Genomic DNA, 18,568 nt, shown 5'->3' with positions numbered 1-18,568 from the left:
CCGGCAAGGGCGGGACTTCCGCCTCAGGCCCCAGCCCCTGAGGCGCGCACCCGCCCGGTCGCCATGGGGACGCGCAGCCACGCAGTCCAACTCCCACCCCGGGCCCCGGACCGCAGCTGGTCGTAGTGGCCGCGGAGGACGGCAGCCTTTGGGGGCCGGGCGGGAGAAGCGTCCGTTCATCCGCGGAACCAAGCTGAGGTGCTTCTGGGACGGCGCGTTCACCGGGGGCCGACAACGGGGGCGGGGCGGGTGGGGGCCTGGGGCGGGAGCTGCGGGGCTGGGACAGCCGGGCAGGGGGACGCAGGTAGGAGGACCGGGGGCCATGGAGGACCGGCGGCCATGGAGGACCGGCAGGGGAGCGAGGTCTACGGGGCGGGGGCAGAGGGGCCAGGACAGCCGGGGACCGGCAGGGGGACTCGGGTAGGAGGACTGGGGCAGCGGGCGACAGGCAGGGAGGCGAGGGTCACAGGCAGTGGGCAGCAGGGGACCGGGGGACCGGCGCGGGGGTGGAGGGTTGCGTCCTGGGGCCCATACTCCCGCCCTGGGGTCTGACTCTGTCTCCCACCACCCGAGCCTTTGGGCCCTGGTAGGAGGCGGCGGGGTTGAGAGCGTCTGCGGGCCCCCACCCCTGCCATGGTGGGACCTGAGTCTGCACTAGGAAGGTACAAAGCTGAAAAAGCGATCACCTGTGGGAGGTTAATTGCAGGTCACTTTTTGTTTTTTTTTACTTTGTGCTTTTCTGTGCATTCCACGTATTCCTCCTTGATCTGGGTGACTTTCGAAATGATGGAGAATAAACATTTTTGAGATATAAGCTACACACCGCAAAGCGTCCAGTTCAATGAGTTTTGACAAATGCATACCCCCAGGTAACGTCTACCATAGTCAATTATAGAACATTTCCATCAGAGGCAGCCACTCTTCTGATTCCAGTATCCCCATATCTTAGTTTTGTCTGTTCTGGAATATCACACAAATAGAGTCGTGCAAAATACACTTTCGTGATGGCTTCTTTCCCTTTACGTGATATCTCTGAGATTCAGCCACGTTGTGCGTATCCGTAACTGCCGAGTAGTGTGCCATGGAAAACACGCCACATTCCTTCATTTATTCACACTTTGCACACTGGGGTGGTGTCTAAGTTTTGGCTAGTATGAATAAAGCTGTCTTGAAAGGTCTTTTTGTAGGCATATTTTTTCTTCCTCTTAGGTAATTACCTAGAAGTGAAATTTCTGGGTCCTGGGTAAGTGTGTATGGAACGTTATTAAAACATGCTAAGTGGTCGGGCGCAGTGGCTCATGCCTGTAATCCCAACACTTAGGAAGGCTGAGGCAGGTGGATCACCCGAGGTCAGGAGTTCAAGACCAGCCGGGCCAACATGGCGAAACCCCGTCTCTACTAAAAATACAAAAATTAGCTGGGCTTGGGGGTGCATGCCTGTAATCCCAGCTACTCGGGAGACTGAAGCAGGAGAATTGCTTGAACCCTGGAGGCAAAGGTTACAGTGAGCTGAGATCACTCCACTGCACTCCAGCCTGGGTGACAAAGCGAGACTGCATCTCTAAACAACAACAAAAAGATGGTAAGCATTTCACGCTTCCGCCAGTGATGTGTGAGGTCCAGCTGCTCTGCATCTCTGTCAACACTTGGTATTGTCAGTCTTTTGACGGCAGCAGGCCTTGTGGGTACAAAATGGTGTCTCAGTGCCATTTATTTGCCCTCAGGAGGGAGTCGCCAGTTCTTGCAGTAAGAAACCACTGGCGTGCACAAAAAGGAAAGGGCCAAGGTGACGTGCACAGGCACCAGCAGCATCTACACAAGTGGAAGTTGGAACAGTGTAGATTTCAGCACCGATCTCGTGGTCAGGACTGTGTGGGTACCATGAGTTCAGAGAGTGGGAGCCATGTGCTGGATTAGTCACAGTGGGCTGCCTGGAAGAGGCAGACTGTGAAGGTTGAGAAGCTGAAAAGGAGGAGAGGAAAAGGGAAGGCAGTCTTGGAAGGGGCACAGTTGGGGCCAACATCTGGCATTGGGTAACCAAACAGTCAGTGGATGCTGAACTTGCAGTTTTCTGATTGTAAAGCAAGTAAGTCAGAGTGCTGTCTCATCAACCAGGCCCACCCGGACTCTGGGAGGTCTGGGGCTATCTCCATCCCCAGAGCAAGGCCGCCCCAGTTCCTAAAGCTCAGATTAGAGGCGTGGCCCTTCCAAAGACAGGGTAGCCTGCTGCCCCACAGCATCCACAGCAGCCTCGCCTCTCTCTGCAATCTCAAGGCTTGCAGAGGCCAACTCACAGAGGGGCCAAAGCTCGCTCACAGTGGTGAGATCTGGCAATGGAGTGGGGAATAGGGCGGAACCTGCAGCTGCAAATTGAAAACGTTCTATTTTCCCATCTAAAATATTTAGGTAATTTGTTTTTCTTCTAGAAGTGCCAGCAGTCCATTAATTTTCAGTTATAGTAATGTGATCGTCTCTGTACTTTCCTCCCCGAGGTCTTGAAGGTCTTGATGTGAATAAAATCAAACAGAATAATACAAAAACAGTGAAATGAGAACTTCCTAGTAAATGGCTGTGCAGAGCTGCCTGGGGCACAGGCAGGTGAGCAGGAACAAAGCTGCTGTGAGCCAGGCAGGAGTCCAGGTCACCTGTGAAGTTGTGGGACCTGCAGCAAAGCACTGCCTTTCCCCAGACTCAGGTCACCCATCTGTGGAACAAGGTCCCTAGACCCAGGTCACCCATCTGCGGAACAAGGTCTCCAATTTCCCTTTCAAGCCAGAGGCCTACACTGGCTGAGCACTTGCCAGAATTTCAGCCCTGGGCTCGATGAGGAAGAGCGTATTTAAACCGCGCAACCGTGCACTCCGATGTGAACCCATTGTTCAGACGAGGAAACCGAGGCACAGTACAATTCAATAATTTGCCCAAAGTGAAAAAGATGGTAAGTGGTGGGGCGAAGGTTTGCACCCAGAGTCTGTAATGCCGTCTTCGCAATAGAAGGGGAGGGTGTGTGGAGCCAGCTGTCCGCTGGGCCAGGACCAGGTGGGCCCTGGGATGGGGAGATACAGCGTCAGTTGCAGGGGTGAGAACCACAGAGGTTTCATTCTAAACACAAGGAACAGAGAAAGTGGGCAGGGCCTTGAGCACAGGTCCTCTGTGACCCTGTATGGGCCTCACAGCCAGTCAGCCTGGTCTACAGGGTCCAGCCAGCTCCCAGCAGGGGTGGCAGAGCCTGAGGAACAGCTAGAGCTACCCAATGCTGGGGTGTGTACACACATGTATGTGCAATGTGTGTATATGTGCATGTGTGTGTAGCGTGCATTTGTACTGCATGTATGGGTACATGCCTTCAGGCTCATCAGCTTAGGGTCACCATATTGGGTCAGTTATGGGGCATCCCCAAGGGCAGCCACCCTCCTAGGGCTTCCTTGCAAGGCAGGTCCCACTGCATCCACACTTGCACAACTGTCAGGGCAGGGACTCAGGCTATGGAGAGACATGCCCAAAGTCCCACAGTGGGTGGCAGCAGCACACAGATGGGGCTCCAGGCCACTCCCACCCCAGAGGCTCCGGGCCAGCCTTGCTGGAATGCCTCCAGCATAGCCAGAGGGTTGGGGCCCCTGCGCGGTCAAAGCACCCTCCCACTCCAGCAATTTGTGCAGCTCTTGGGAAGCCCTGCTGTCTCATCTAAGGAGTGGCCTGGACCCTCCTGCATGGCAAAACCAATGGGCATCTTGAAATGACTTTTAGTCTCGTCAACTGTCCAGGGCTCCAGGCCCCCATGAGAGGCGCATCTGGCCGTAGCGTCACCAGAGCCCTTAGTCTCCCCTGGACTCGGACTCGGAGCTCACCTTGAAAACTGAGGCTTAGCCCATTCATTCCTGTGGCTCAGCCCAGCACACATGGCCATGCATGTGGCTGAGAGCCCCTCCCAGCTCAGCTCCTCCCATCCTGCATTCCACCCACCTTTCTCCAGGGAGCACGCCTGAATGTTGGCGTTCCTGTAAATTCCCACGTTGAAATCCTAACCGCCAGTGTGCTGGTTTCAGGAGGTGAGGCCTTTGGGAGGTGATGAGGGGTCAAAGGCAGAGCCCTCATGAATGGGATGAGTGCCCTCATAAAAGGGGCCCCAGAGAGACCCGACGCCTTTTCCCATGTAAGGACACGAGAGGAGGTGCCGGCTCTTGGGCAGCAGGCCCTCACCCAGCCCAGAATATCCCCATGCCTTGATCTTGGACTTCCAGCCTCCAGAACTGTGAGAAATGAATTTCTGTTGCTTACAAGCCGCACAGTCTGGTGGATTTTCTTACAGCAGCCCGAGCAGATTAAGACAAGCACCTCCCAAAGAATCACTGGCACAGCAATCCCTGTCTTCAGCCTCCAGGGAACCTGACCTACGACAGCAGCCCTCCCAGCTGGCATTCCGGCTGCCATGTGCTGTGATGGGTGCCAGCACCTCTTAGTTGGGGTGAAGGGGAGAGGCCAGCAGCATAGCAAAGGGGAAATCCTTCTGGATCGTCGCCTCTCTCTCTCCAACCCTCTCCATCACCAGCATCAACCTGCAAGTCAGGTCACCTTGAGCCAAAGCCAGAAAGAGCCCCACACTTGCTGGGCTGCTCCATGCTCAGGCTGTTCCCTGCTCAGCGCTCCACACTTCCTGGTAGAGTCCCCTGAAGTTCTCCTGCCCAGAAGTTCCTTCTTTCTGCCCAGACCTCGCTCAGCACCATCATCCTAGGAATAAAATCCCAGGAATAAACTCATCATTCCAGGCCTCCTAGGAACTTAGGTTCTGGTCTTGTCTCTGCCCCGCCCTCTCGTGCAGCTGCTGGGGGCCTCCAGCCCCTGCTCACTCACCCATGCCCTCTGCACCCAACACTTGAGAGAATTCTGGTCATTCCCCTGGCCCTGCCCTGCCCCGTTGTCTGGGAGTTGCTGGAGGGTTGGCTTGTCCCCTCGCCCTCTCCCTGTCTCTTGGTGTGTCTGGCCAGGGCTCACACAGAGGCAGCTCCAGGGAAATTCCTGTAGCTCAACTGCTGGGTCCTGCATTGCCACCACAGTCACAGCCGGCTTGAGCGGTGACAGGGGGAAGAAGTGAGGCAGGGGAGCTGACTCGCAGGAGGGGCTTTCAGGAAGGAGGCATTCTACAACCCCAGGGCACCATGGGGGTGCCCCTTGGAGGCTTGAAAGCCCCTTTGGTCCTGGGCAGGACCTCCAGAGGGAGCACGGCCAGCAGTTTGGGGTGGACCTGCCCAGATCTTGTCTTCTGCATAAACAGGCACACGGCCTGGGCTTCCCTGCTACTCACACCTTGATTGGTGGCTTTCTTGCGTCCCCTCTATAGCAGAGGCTTGTTCATCTTAACCACTGAGGTCTCTTACATTCTCTAACTGGCCTCTGATTGGAAGACAGGACTCTCCTGTCACAATCATCATTACTTTGTTTTACCTTCGATGTTGCACTGGACATCTTTGTGCGGTGACCTCTCTCTGTTTGTGCGAGTATTTCCACAACATAGATCTCTAGAGGTGGAAGTGCCAGGTAAGTTCTGGGAGATTCCACCAAATTGTCCTCCAAACCCCTGTGCCAGATGCGCTGATGGGAGTGTGCCTGTTCCTTGCATCCCCTCCCTGGCTGCCATTACCAAGGGGGCTGTCTCCGCCGGGCTCTAAGCACACGCGTCGCCATCGATGTTTAATTTTCTCATCTTAATGGTGGTGAGGCCAAGCAAACACGCCCTGGCCATGGTGTGTCCTGTGGATGCCTGTGTTTTTCTCTGCCCATTTTTGTCTCCTGTTGATCATCTTCCACCACCAGGTCCTTCTGAAACAGCTTTGTCCTGTATCTGGAGAGAAGCACGTGAGGTTGGCCCGGGGCTGCCCACGACGGTGCCGCCTGGGTCCTGGAGAGAAGCACGTGGGGTTGGCGTGGGGCTGCCCATGACGGTGCCGCCTGGGTCCTGGAGAGAAGCGCGTGGGGTTGGCCCGGGGCTGCCCACGACGGTGCTGCCTTGGTCCTGGCTTCTGGCCTGCTGCATGGTGGGACTCCACCTGGCTGGTTCCAGCCCCGTCTGCCCCCACTTCTGCTGCCTGTGCGTGGCGTCCAGAAGAACTGGGGCCCAGGACAGAAGGAAATGGGAAGAATGTCAGGGTGTTGTACGTCACCCAGAAGTACAAATGTTCCTCGAAAATGCTGAGCCGCTCTGTCCTGAGCTCCAAGAAACTTGCAGCTGTGCTGAATTACGCGTGGCCACGGCGGCTAAGGAGTCACAGCTAAGAATGTGCTGAGACAAGGCCAGCTTCTCAGATTGCAGAACTGGTAGCTCAGATCCTGGGGCTGTGACAGCTGGACCCGCAGGGTCCTCCTGCTTTGGACCCTCCCGTGCGTATCTTAGCCAGGAATCTTTCCAGATTCTAGTTGCTAGAGGCAAAAATCTCAACCCCAAATGGCTTAGCAAAGGGAATGTATTGATTTGTGTGATGAGAATTCTAGAACAAAGTTCAATTTCAGGTGTGGCTTGATCCAGCAGCTCAGCACTATTGCTGAGAACCAGGATTCTCTGTGTATGTTTGCAGTTCCGTCTTCATCCTGAGACCCCAGGATGCTTCTGGCAGCTTCTAAGGCTGCAAGCTTCATGATTCGCCTCCAGCAAGAGAAAGTAGCCTTGCGCCAGCATCCCAGCTGAAAGTTCACGCTCCACCCTGATGGGCCTAGCTGGGGTCATGTGTCCACTTCCAAACAATCACCGGCCAGGAGGATAGAATGTGCTGACTGGGTGCCCTGGGCTCCAAGCTCCAGCCCTGAGGCCCATGTGGACTCAGTTTCCCCAGACTGTGAGGACCCCTAGCAGAAGACCAAGGTGTTGGGCACGGAGGGTGAGGTATTGAGAGCCTTGCCTCAAACCGGCGCTGTGTGGCTGCGCTTCCATGGTCCCGAGGGACCGGGAGACTCTTCCTGTGTGATCAGAGTTGTTCCCATGTGTCCCCAGGCCCAGCCAGTTGCCGACAGCCAGAGTGGTACCAACACTGGTGACCGAGTGGTGGGCATTACCAGCTTCCCAAACTGGGATGCCTCTCTCCTGCAGGACGGGGCAGTGTGAGGGTCGGGGCAGGGAGGGTGGGGGGAGAGAAAGGACTGGGCTACGGGGGCACTGAGACATCTCCCCACCCCACCCCTGCCCAGGAAAGGGGGGCAGGGCTTGTGCAGAGGCATATAAACTGTTTGCCTGATCAGCAGTTTAAAATGTTGTTTCAGGCTGAGTGCCGTGGCTCACACCTGCAATCCCAGCACTTTGGGAGGCCGAGGCAGGGAGATCACCTGAGGTCAGGAGTTCGAGACCAGCTTGGCCAACATGATAAGACACTGTCTCTACCAAAAAAACAAAAATTAGCTAGGCATGGTGGTGGGTACCCATAATCCCAGCTACTCAGGAGGCTGAGGCAGGAGAGTTGCTTGAACCGGGGAGGTGGAGGTTGCAGTGAGCCAAGATCGAGATTGCACCAATGTACTCCAGCCTGGGCGACAGAGTGAGACTTCATCTAGAAAAATAAACTAAAAATAACATTGTTTCAATATTAAAACAACCTTAAGTACATTACAAAGTGAAATTCAAGTGCATTTTAAGGATAAACAGGAGCTCTTGAAATCCCAAGTTCATATCAGGCAGCTCTGGCTGGGCCAGGTCTCAGAAATGAGATCTGTTTCTTTAGAGACTTTGAGGAATGCTCACTGGGTCCCCAACTCACATCTCTGTTTTGAGATGACTTTGCTAATTAGTCATCCAACACGGCCAGTGTCGATTCATTCAACATTGACATTTTTGAGCGTCTGCTGGTTCCAGGTTCTGCGCTGGGAGTATGTAGGGGGGCAGGCACAACTCGGGGTGTCCTCCTTCAAGGGATGATCAGACGGACGGCAGTGAGCGCCACAAAGAGCAGGCTTGTGGGCCCCAGTGCATGTGTTGGCCCTGCCCTGGGCGCTGCGGGGTAGTGAGGAAGCAAGGGAAGCAAAGACCCGGCAGCAGGAAGACTCGGTGTGTTTTTGAGCCTGGAGAAGCCACATGCCTCCTCTCGTGTGCTGGAGACACAGGGACAGCTAGGCATGTGCCTGGCCCTGGAGTTCCCGAGCAGCACAGTCTAGAAGGCTCACAGCCGCCGTCCCCACTACAGCCAGCAGCCGAAGCAACCAGAAAATGCACAGGGGCATGGCAAGTGGACGGCCACGTGTCCACGTCTTTAAGGACTGCACAGCCACGCAAACAAGCAGACCACTGCCACCAGGACACAGATGAGTCTCACGCCACACTGGACATGGTCTGGGCTGCGCCATCCACTTACATGGATCCCCCAGAACAGGCGAGACCCACCAGTGCTGGGCAGGGGCCGATGCCTGCTCTTGTCAAAGAAAACTGAATGCAGAGGTCATTGGTTTGGACTGATCTCCTGTAGGAGGCCCAACAGACAAAACCAAAATGGAGTCACCCATGCTGTGGTTCCTAAGATCTAATATCTGACCGCCCCCATCCTTCCCAGAAATCAGGAAGAGATAGCAGCCGAATCCCCAAACAGGCCACCAGAAGCCAGCAAGAAGCCAACATGATAAGGAAGTCCCCTCTGCTTTAACCTTTGCTTTTTTTGAGACAGTCTCGCTCTGTCCCCAGGCTGGAGTGCAGTGGCGTGATCTTGGCTCACTGCAACCTCCGCCTCCTGGATTCAAGCGATTCTCCTGCCTCAGCCTCCTGAGTAACTGGGACTACAGGTGTGCACCACCACGCCCAGCTAATTTTTGTATTTTTAGTAGAGACAGGGTTTCACCACGTTGGCCAGGATGGTCTCAATCTCCTGACCTCATGATCTGCCCATCTCGGCCTCCCAAAGTGCTGGGATTACAGGTATGAGCCACCGCGCCCACCTTTTTTATTTTTTTTCTTTTGAGATAGAGTCTCACTCTGTCACCCAGGCTAGAGCACAGTGGTTCGATCTCAGCTCACTACAACCTCCGCCACCCGGGTTCAGGCAATTCTCCTGCTGTCTCCCGAGTAACTGGGATTACAGGTGCCCACCACCACACCCGGCTAATTTTTGTATTTTTGGTAGAAACCGGGTTTCACCATGTTGGCCAGGCTGGTCTTGAACCACTGACCTCAGGTGATCTGCCCGCCTTGGCGTCCCAAAGTGCTGGGATTACAGGAGTGGGCTTTAATCCTCTGCTTTAACCTTTACAGGAAAAGTAACTCTGAAGTGACCAGCACGCCTTTGGTTTCTGTCTACTTTCCTCGGGCCTCTTCTGTCTGTGAAACCGACCTCTGACCTCCCCTCGGCTCATGAGAGCATTCGTTCTGTTTTATGGAAAGAGGTGTTGCCCGATTCTAGAGTAGCAAATAAAACACAACTAAGATCTTGAAACTAAATGTGTTGTTTTGTCTCTGACACTCCTTCTGGGGGAGAAGCACTGACTGGGGGCCAGCAGGAGGGGGTTTCAGGGGAGCAGGAGGGTCTGTGTGTGGCCCCGTGGGTGACTAGTGACGAGGTGCAGCTTACTGCCTGCACACAGGTGTCTCCTACTGAGGGCCCCCACCTGTCTGCAGGTGCGCCCTCTCTGTACTGCAGTCCAGGTGTCCTCTCTGCACCTGCAATTCAGGCGTCCTATGCTGTTCGCTCCCACACCGGGGTGAGGAGGCGCTGCCAGAGCCCCAACCCTGGGGACTGGGGGTCCCAGGACCTGGAGTGAAACTCAGCCCTTCCACTTCTGAGCTGTGGGGTCACTCAGCACGTCCCCACCCCCGTCTCCTGAGGGTCACTCAGCGCGTCCCCACCCCCGTCTCCTGAGGGTCACTCAGCGCGTCCCCACCCCCGTCTCCTGAGGGTCACTCAGCGTGTCCCCACCCCTGTCTCCTGTAAGTCACTCAGCGCGTCACCACCCCCGTCTCTTGTAAGTCACTCAGCGCATCACCACCCCCGTCTCCTCATCTGCAGAATAGGAGAATGGATGGTCGCTTCCTCCAAGGGTTCTTGAAAAGTAAACGAGGTGATGGGAGGACGGTGGAGATGGAAGGACGTCCCTCGAGGTGACGGGAGGACGGTGGGGACGGAAGGAAGTCCCTCGAGGTGACGGGAGGACGGTGGGGACGGAAGGAAGTCCCTCGAGGTGACGGGAGGACGGAGGGGACGGAAGGACGTCCCTGGAGGTGACGGGAGGACGGAGGGGACGGAAGGACGTCCCTCGAGGTGACGGGAGGACGGTGGGGACGGAAGGAGGTCCCTCGAGGTGACGGGAGGACGGTGGGGAAGGAAGGACGTCCCTCGAGGTGACGGGAGGACGGAGGGGACGGAAGGAGGTCCCTCGAGGTGACGGGAGGACGGTGGGGACGGAAGGAGGTCCCTCGAGGTGACGGGAGGACGGTGGGGACGGAAGGAGGTCCCTCGAGGTGACGGGAGGACGGTGGGGACGGAAGGACGTCCCTCGAGGTGACGGGAGGACGGTGGGGACGGAAGGAAGTCCCTGGAGGTGACGGGAGGACGGTGGGGACGGAAGGAAGTCCCTGGAGGTGACGGGAGGACGGTGGGGACGGAAGGACGTCCCTCGAGGTGACGGGAGGACGGTGGGGACGGAAGGACGTCCCTGGAGGTGACGGGAGGACGGTGGGGACGGAAGGACGTCCCTCGAGGTGACGGGAGGACGGTGGGGACGGAAGGACGTCCCTCGAGGTGACGGGAGGACGGTGGGGACGGAAGGACGTCCCTGGAGGTGACGGGAGGACGGTGGGGACGGAAGGACGTCCCTCGAGGTGACGGGAGGACGGTGGGGACGGAAGGACGTCCCTCGAGGTGACGGGAGGACGGTGGGGACGGAAGGACGTCCCTCGAGGTGACGGGAGGACGGTGGGGACGGAAGGACGTCCCTCGAGGTGACGGGAGGACGGTGGGGACGGAAGGACGTCCCTCGAGGTGACGGGAGGACGGTGGGGACGGAAGGACGTCCCTCGAGGTGACGGGAGGACGGTGGGGACGGAAGGAAGTCCCTGGAGGTGACGGGAGGACGGAGGGGACGGAAGGACGTCCCTCGAGGTGACGGGAGGACGGTGGGGACGGAAGGACGTCCCTGGAGGTGACGGGAGGACGGTGGGGACGGAAGGACGTCCCTGGAGGTGACGGGAGGACGGAGGGGACGGAAGGACGTCCCTCGAGGTGACGGGAGGACGGTGGGGACGGAAGGACGTCCCTGGAGGTGACGGGAGGACGGTGGGGACGGAAGGACGTCCCTGGAGGTGACGGGAGGACGGAGGGGACGGAAGGACGTCCCTCGAGGTGACGGGAGGACGGTGGGGACGGAAGGAAGTCCCTGGAGGTGACGGGAGGACGGAGGGGACGGAAGGACGTCCCTGGAGGTGACGGGAGGACGGTGGGGACGGAAGGACGTCCCTCGAGGTGACGGGAGGACGGTGGGGACGGAAGGACGTCCCTGGAGGTGACGGGAGGACGGTGGGGACGGAAGGACGTCCCTCGAGGTGACGGGAGGACGGTGGGGACGGAAGGAAGTCCCTGGAGGTGACGGGAGGACGGTGGGGACGGAAGGAGGTCCCTGAAGGTGACGGGAGGACGGTGGGGAAGGACGTCCCTGCTACGGCTGCTGTGGGGGCTTCTTAGTGCAGGGTGGGGCCTCCTGGGCTCCGGCAGGAAGAGGGAGGGGCAGAGACTGGGGAGGGGGCACTGGTGTGTCCTCCTCAAGCAAAACCAAACTAACGAGGGCAAGGAGAATGCGAGGCTGCCTGGCGCTTCCTGTGCTTCCAAAACCAGGACGTGGCCGGAGGGCACTCCTGAGTCCTTCCTCACACTTCCTGCTCTGGTTTGAGTGACATCTCCTCCAAAATTTGTGTTGAAAGAGAGCATTCAGACATGTGGCCTCTGGGAGAACGGGACGGGACGAGCACCTTGTGAATGGGATCCAGGGGAAGGGAGCACCCTCTCGCCCTCCCACCTTGCACCATGTGAGGCCACGGCCTTCGTCCCCTCTGGAGGAGGCAGCAATCAGGCGCCTTCTGGAAGCAGAGAGCAGCCCTCACCAAGCAGTGACCCTGCTCCTGCCTCAGTGCTGGACTTCCAGCCTCCAGAAAAACCCAGTTCTTAAACACAACCCAGTCCAAGGCATTTGTTACAGCAACACAAACGGAGTGAGACACTCCCCAAACACTGGATTCATGTGACATTTGGGAATCCTAACCCCATGTGGGGCCTCCATCAGGAGAGCCACAGAGAGGAGAGGGAGAGAGAGGGAGGGAAGGGCGTGCAGCGCTGGCCTCCGGGGAGGGCAGACAGATCCACAGGCAGCAGCCTGGCTTTCCTTCTCTGATTTTTTTCGTTTGTTCAATGATCCGAATGCTTGAGCAAGAAACCCCGGCCTCGCCTGCCTCGGCCTTTTCTCTTTGATCCCTGAGTTGCTGAGATTAAAGATGAGGTCCCAAATGAGAGCTACCAAGATGTGGTCGAGCGGCTCCAGCCCCTGGGCTCCCACAGAGAGGGTCTGGGGAGATCCAGGGGAGGGGCTGGCTTGGGGCCTGGACTCAGGATCCAGGGGAGGGCCAGTGCGGGGCCTGGACTCAGTGAGGCCTCCGTCTCGTACTGTGTCGGGCTCAGGGCAGTGAGCCCTTCTCCTGCTGGGGGCTTCATGCAGAGAGTTGTGCCGGGGGGACCCAGGGGGCTCTTTGAGGGCTGGCAGCCAGTCCTGGGGCAGCCTCATCTGCAGCTGACCCTGCTGCCCCCTCGAGAGGCACTGGCAGCACCTGCCACCCAGCTGGGTCTAGGCTGCGCTGGTCTGGTGTCCACGTTTACTCCTGGTGTCAGCCAGCAGCCACAGCCACGGCCCTAACCTGTACGCGGTGCACCCCGAAGCTGGTGCAGCCCATGCTCTGTGCTGGAAGAGCCCACACCTGCTCCAGGAAGCCCTGCAGAGGCCGTGGCTGCTGCTAGGCACTAAATGTCGGCTTGACACAGCCTGGCGCAGAGCTGGGTTCTTTCTGCCCCCACTCCTCGGCTGTGTGGCCTTCCCGAGACTCAGCTTTCCCCTCTGAAGACAGGGGTCAGGCCACCTGCCTCAGGGGCCAGGGAGAGCACACTGGACAAGCACAGGGCAGTGTGCTCGGTCCCGGCCGAGGCCGAGGGGTGCAGTCTGCATTGGCTGGGCTGTTCTTGCTGGTGGCATAGGGCCTGGGGAAGGATGGAGCCTAATGTAGGCTCGGGAGGAGGGATGGCAGGCCGGGATCCGGAGGTGTCTGCGGGGCGGCGATGGCTGTGGGGTGGGCCAGATGAGCCACACCAACCCTTGCCGTCAAAGCTTCCTCTGCACCGAGGTGATCCGAGCTCCCAACCAGTGCAGTGGAGTGGCTGTGGCTGCAATCCCCTAGCCCCAGCGCCCTGCTCCAAAAGCAGAGAGGCCAAGGCCCTCCCACAGATGGACGGAATGGCCAAGGCAGGAGCCCTGGGCCCACCGCGTGTCTCAGGAAGCACCCTCTCCCCTTACACTTATTTGCTCTCCTCTCGGCTGAGGCTCCCTCTTCATGAAGGGTGAGTGTTGCAGGGCAGACAGGCTCGGGGCCCAGCCAGGGGGCGGCTGCAGCCAGGGCCAGGGGCATTGCAAAGCACCAAGAACCGAGGACACACGGGCTCGGGGTCTCAGCTTCCTGCCGTCCGTCAGTAGAGCTGGGAGGGACACAGGCTGGGTCTCACCTGGCCAGAGGTGTGGAGGATGCAGAGACCTCTGACCGGACCGGCCACATTCACCGTCACATTTGCCGTCACACCCTGACGCCTGTGGCCACCCGTGCAGCTGGAAGCTGAGGAGGCAGGTGCTGAGCCAGGTGGGTGTCAGATCGGGGACTCAGAATCCTGTGAGGCCTTCATTCAGTTCCCACCTGCTCCGCGTGGGAGACTTGGCTGAGGCGGAGGAGAAAGTCAGCAGACCCGCAGGAGGGCGTGTGCAAGGTGCACAGGGGGCTGCTCTCTGGGGCATGAGACACCACCCGGGACTTCCCAGGCTCACAGCAGCCCCTGGGGAGAGAGGCCCCACATGTGCACACAAGAGCCACGGGGATCTTCTCCTTAAACAAGCTACGTGACTCTCCTGGGACAGGCCCACCTGCCCAGAGCTCCCACTGGGAAAGGACCCCTGACAGGAAGGACAGGAAAGCCCTGAGGCTGGTTCTGTGGTCGCCAGCAACAGGAGCCTGGAGGGAAGTCAGGAAAGGCGCGGCCTGGGGAGCAGGCTCGGGAAGACGGCCCGGAGGATGGGGGCTCCCCTCCGGGAGCTGCAGCCATGATCCTAGCTGCCCCTCTGCCCCCTCAGCCAAGGGCTTATAGTACCAGGGAGAGTCTGATGGCCACACTCAGGCCGAGGCCATGTCTCTACGGCCAGCCCGAGGACGTGGTTGATGCGTCCCCTGAGGTTGTGCACACACAGCCCGCGTGGCTGCACAGAAGCATCCGAGTGAGGGAGAGGCGGCACTGCCAATGGAAACCAGGGTGATTCAGTGACAGACGGCCCAGGAAGCTGAAGTGCCTCTGCCTCCGAGAATAAGAAGACAGGGTGGGAAACGGTATTTCTGGCAAAGAACAATTCCAAAATGGTGGTGGGGGGCAGGGTGTGAGCTGTCAGGGCTGGAAGTGGGGGGCTGCACTGCTCTGCGGGGAGCTGGCATCTGGGTGGGTCCTGAGTGTGGGAACGGAGTTCAAGGGGGTGGGGGATTGCGGGGAACAGGACCACGCGTACCGTGAGGGGCCAGGGAACAAGAATCTCACCCAGGAAGCCTGGGCTGAAGCCAGCTGGGAAGAAGCTTCGGCAACTCCCAGGCAGCTCCCAAGAAACCGCTGGGAAAACGCCCCACCCGAGGCAAGCATCCTGGGCTGCCCCTGAAGTCCAGCTCAGCCTGATTCCCACACTGGGAGTGCACACACGTGTTGCATTGTTGGGCAGGAGGTTCCTTTCGGGAGGGAGAAGCTGGGACTGGAGAGATCCGGGCCAGGCTCTGAGCCAGAGAGGGGCCTCTCTGTGTGTCTGCAGTAAACTGGAAACCAACCAGCACCCTTTTCTTTCAAAGGAAGAACAGAGCCGACAACATTGCCTGTGGGCCTGGATGAAGGGGTCTGGCTGTGCTCTCTGTGGAGCCATGGGGATTGGCCTCTCCTTTTCCAGGAGTGTTTGTTGCAGTTGAAAGTTCTCCCGGTTTCATCTGAAACGGGGACAGGGGTGGTGTGACAACAGAGGGGCCTTTGCAGCCCCGCACAGGCTCTGCGGACAGCTCTGCAGGGAACCCAGGCCTGGGTTCCTCTTCCTTTCCTCTTCCTGTTGTTTCTGCCACAAGGAAGGTCTGCCCTGCGGGCGGGCTGGGGCTGCTGCAGGGGTGGGAGAGCAGCGACTGAATGGTGGCCCCCAAATCTAGGCCTGGCACAGTGGCTCACACCTGCAAACCCAGCACGTTGGGAGGCCAAGGCAGGAGAATTGCTTGAAGCCAGGAGTTTGGGGCAAGGTTCTTTGCAGATGTGATTAAGGATCTTGACATGAGAGCATGCTGGATTACACAGGTGGGCCCTAAATGGCATCACAAGCATCATAGCAAGTGACACACAGGAGAGGAGGAGGTCATGCAAAGGTGGAGGCAAAGACCAGAGCAATAACGGCCACAGGCTAAGGACGCTGGGAGCCACGGGAGCTGGGAGGGGCAGGAAGGACCCTCCCCAGAGCTTCGAAGGCAGGGCAACCCTGCCCATACCTGGATGTTAGATGTCTAGCCTCCAGAACTGGGACATAACAAACTTCCATGGCTTCAAGACGCTAGTTTATGGGAATTTGTTATGGCAGCCACTAGAAATGAATACACTGGGTTTACTAAGAAAGAAAAAAGGAGAAGATGCACAAGGTCCTGGCCTGAACAAGCTGTCACTCTCCTGAGTTTCCCTGCCCTGGAGGCCTTTCCCAGCTTGCCAGTCCTCCCAGAAATGCATGGGCCCCACTCGGCCTGTGTTTGTGCTGACTGGGGTGCCTGTCCTTCCATTGCTGTCCTTCTCTGTCCTTCACCATCCTCCGCTGTCCATCACCGTCCTCCGCTGTCCATCACCGTCCTCCTCTGTCCATCACCGTCCTCCACTGTCCATCACCGTCCTCCGCTGTCCATCGCCGTCCTCCGCTCTCCATCGCCGTCCTCCGCTCTCCATCGCCGTCCTCCGCTCTCCATCGCCGTCCTCCGCTCTCCATCGCCGTCCTCCGCTGTCCATCGCCGTCCTCCGCTGTCCATCACTGTCCTCCGCAGTCCATCACTGTCCTCTGCTGTCCATCACTGTCCTCCGCTGTCCATCACTGTCCTCTGCTGTCCCTCACTGTCCTCTGCTATCCTCCAATGTCCTCCACTGTCCATCACTGCCCTCCACTGTCTGTTGCTGTTCATCACTGTCCTCCACTCTCTGTTGCTGTCTATCACTGCCCGTCACTGTCCATCACTGCCCTCCTCTGTCCATCACTGTCCTCCTCTGTCCATCACTGTCCTCCTCTGTCCATCACCTTCCATCACTGTCCGTCACTGTCCTTCACACCTCAGTAGGACCATCAGCTTTTACTCTCTGGAAACTGGGGGATATTTTCCTGCCTGGCTGCTCCAGCTCTGCCCAGAGTCCCCCAGGTGGGCAGGCCGTGGCATTCCAGCCCCCATTCCCCAGCCCCTTAAGCGACAGACCTGTTGGGAGCCTGAAGACAGCCCACCTGTCCTCAGGTGTGACTCACACTCACTGCAGTTTGCTGCTGCCCCAAAGTCCAGCTCCGGGCAAGGGTGGGGGCCTCCGACTAGGGTCTTCCCACGTGGGATTCTGTGTAATGACGGAGACGTGCTGCCATTTCGCTTTTAAAGCTGTCATTCTTAGGCAGAAGGAATTCGAACAAGAACGAGAACAGATGAAGCGTCCGAGAAAACCTCACCACCCACAGCTGGCCAGGCCCCAACAACTGACCTGGGCCAAGTCACAACCGCGTCACCCGCGAACCAGGTGTGCAGACCGAACCCGCCTCTGGAGGCTGCTCTAACGTTCACGCGGCAACACTGCGCCTGGGGTCCCCGCGGCTGGCTGCTGCCGCCAGTGTGCACCAGGGCAGGTGGAGTGTGGGCTGTGCGTGGCGTGGGTCCGGTGCAGACCTGCTCTGCTGAACTCTCAAAGGGGCTGTCCTGACCCCTTCACCAGAACTCGTAACTTTGGAGCAGGGGATGCCCACGACAGCTCCTGGCTCTGACACTGGCTCCTGCAAGGGACACTAGGGCATCGTTGCATCCTCAGCAAGTGAAGGCTTTTGCTTTCAAGAGGAAGAGCAGGCAGCCTGGCAGGACAGAACTGCAAGGCGCATGCATGTCCAGGCAGCTTCCCCTGAGAGAGAAGGATCCACACACACAGGCAAGGCTGAGCAGGTGCCCCTCCCTCTCCCTCAGGACCTCAGCAGCCGGCTCCGGGCCTTCCTCTGCTTACGTGGCACTGGGCCTCTGCTTACCTGGCTCCTCTGCTTACGTGGCACCTTTGCGAATCACCTTCTAGGAGTCCACGTCCTTCCACAAATGGCTCCAAGTGCCTGGAGGAACCAGGGTTATGGGGGACGGGGATGGTACCGCTGTATTTAAAAATCAATGTCTTATATATCGTATAAATAAACATTAATTTTTTCACATCTTTTAAAAATTGGGATATAATCCTCACACCATAATAGTCACCCCTTTACAGTGTAGTGCTCAGTGGGCTGCAGTATATTCACAGAGCTGTGCAACCATCACCACCATCTGATTCCTGAATATTCTTATCTCCCCAGCACTGCAAACAACCTGAGGCTCCCCCTCCCTCCACAACTGGCCACACCTTTGCTCTCCGACCTTTGGGGCTTGGAAGCTACCCCCTCACCCGCGCATGAGCCTGGACTACAGATCTGGGGTGGCTCCCCGCAGTGCAGAAAACCTGACCCTTGGTCTTCTGTTAACCCCTCCTGATCCCCGGGACTGTGGGACACACAACCAAAATTAGGAAGGCAAGAATCCTCAGTAATTCATAAAATCTCGAGTGGGGCAGGAATTCAGGTTGCCATGGGAAACCCATCTCAGGCTCCTCAGGCGGTAGGTGGCAGTCAGGGAGCCTGCCCTGCCACTGAGTAAAGACCAAGTGGCAGCCCTGGCCCGGCCACCTGCCCTGATCTCCCGCTGTTCTGCCCCCATGGGCTTTCCGACCGGCTGACACTCTGGCTCGCTGTGTCCACGTCCTGCTCCTCTCGGGCCTGGCTGGGACCCTTCCCTGCCTCCAGCACAAGCTTCTTCCGGAAGCGCAGGCTTTACGGGGTTCAGCCCCATCCAGACCCCAGGACCTGCCCTGGACAGCTGGGTCCTGCCTCCACCGTGCACAAGGCCTCAGGCTGTCCCAACCCGAGGCTCCCTAGGCCCCTCCCGCGCAGGCAGGAGGCCGGTCCAGGCAGTTGGAGCAGACCTGGCCTTCAGGTCTCAGCCTTCCAGCAGAGAAGCTCCCTGTGGGAGATGGGCGAGCCCGGCTCACTCCCTCCTCCTGAGTCC

At 58.3% G+C, this 18,568-nt stretch overlaps 1 protein-coding gene across 1 annotated transcript; it reads right to left on the bottom strand.

The window, feature by feature from the left end:
• Window positions 1-9,933: 9,933 nt before the first annotated feature.
• On the bottom strand, window positions 9,934-18,493 carry LOC129138184 (uncharacterized). The gene is made up of 3 exons (XM_063802820.1): window positions 16,983-18,493; window positions 10,874-16,841; window positions 9,934-9,962 (listed from the first exon to the last, which is right to left on the bottom strand). The coding sequence occupies exons 2-3, from the start codon at window positions 11,880-11,882 to the stop codon at window positions 9,934-9,936; spliced, it is 1,038 nt and encodes a 345-aa protein (XP_063658890.1). The 5' UTR covers window positions 11,883-16,841; window positions 16,983-18,493.
• Between the last annotated feature and the right edge of the window lie 75 nt (window positions 18,494-18,568).

The sequence above is a fragment of the Pan troglodytes genome, chromosome 21 (assembly GCF_028858775.2).
Source record: "Pan troglodytes isolate AG18354 chromosome 21, NHGRI_mPanTro3-v2.0_pri, whole genome shotgun sequence".
In the NCBI taxonomy this organism is placed as follows: Eukaryota; Metazoa; Chordata; class Mammalia; order Primates; family Hominidae; genus Pan; species Pan troglodytes.
Note: the sequence above shows the minus strand (reverse complement) of the source record. Positions and strands in the feature narration are given on the sequence as shown.

Coding starts and splice junctions, on each gene's coding strand:
- LOC129138184 (XM_063802820.1), bottom strand. CDS start 11,882: ATGCTCTCTTTCAACACAAATTTTGGAGGAGATGTCACTCAAACCAGA. Junction 9,963..10,873: donor GACGTCCTTCCGTCCCCACC/GTCCTCCCGTCA, acceptor CCTATTCTGCAG/ATGAGGAGACGGGGGTGGTG.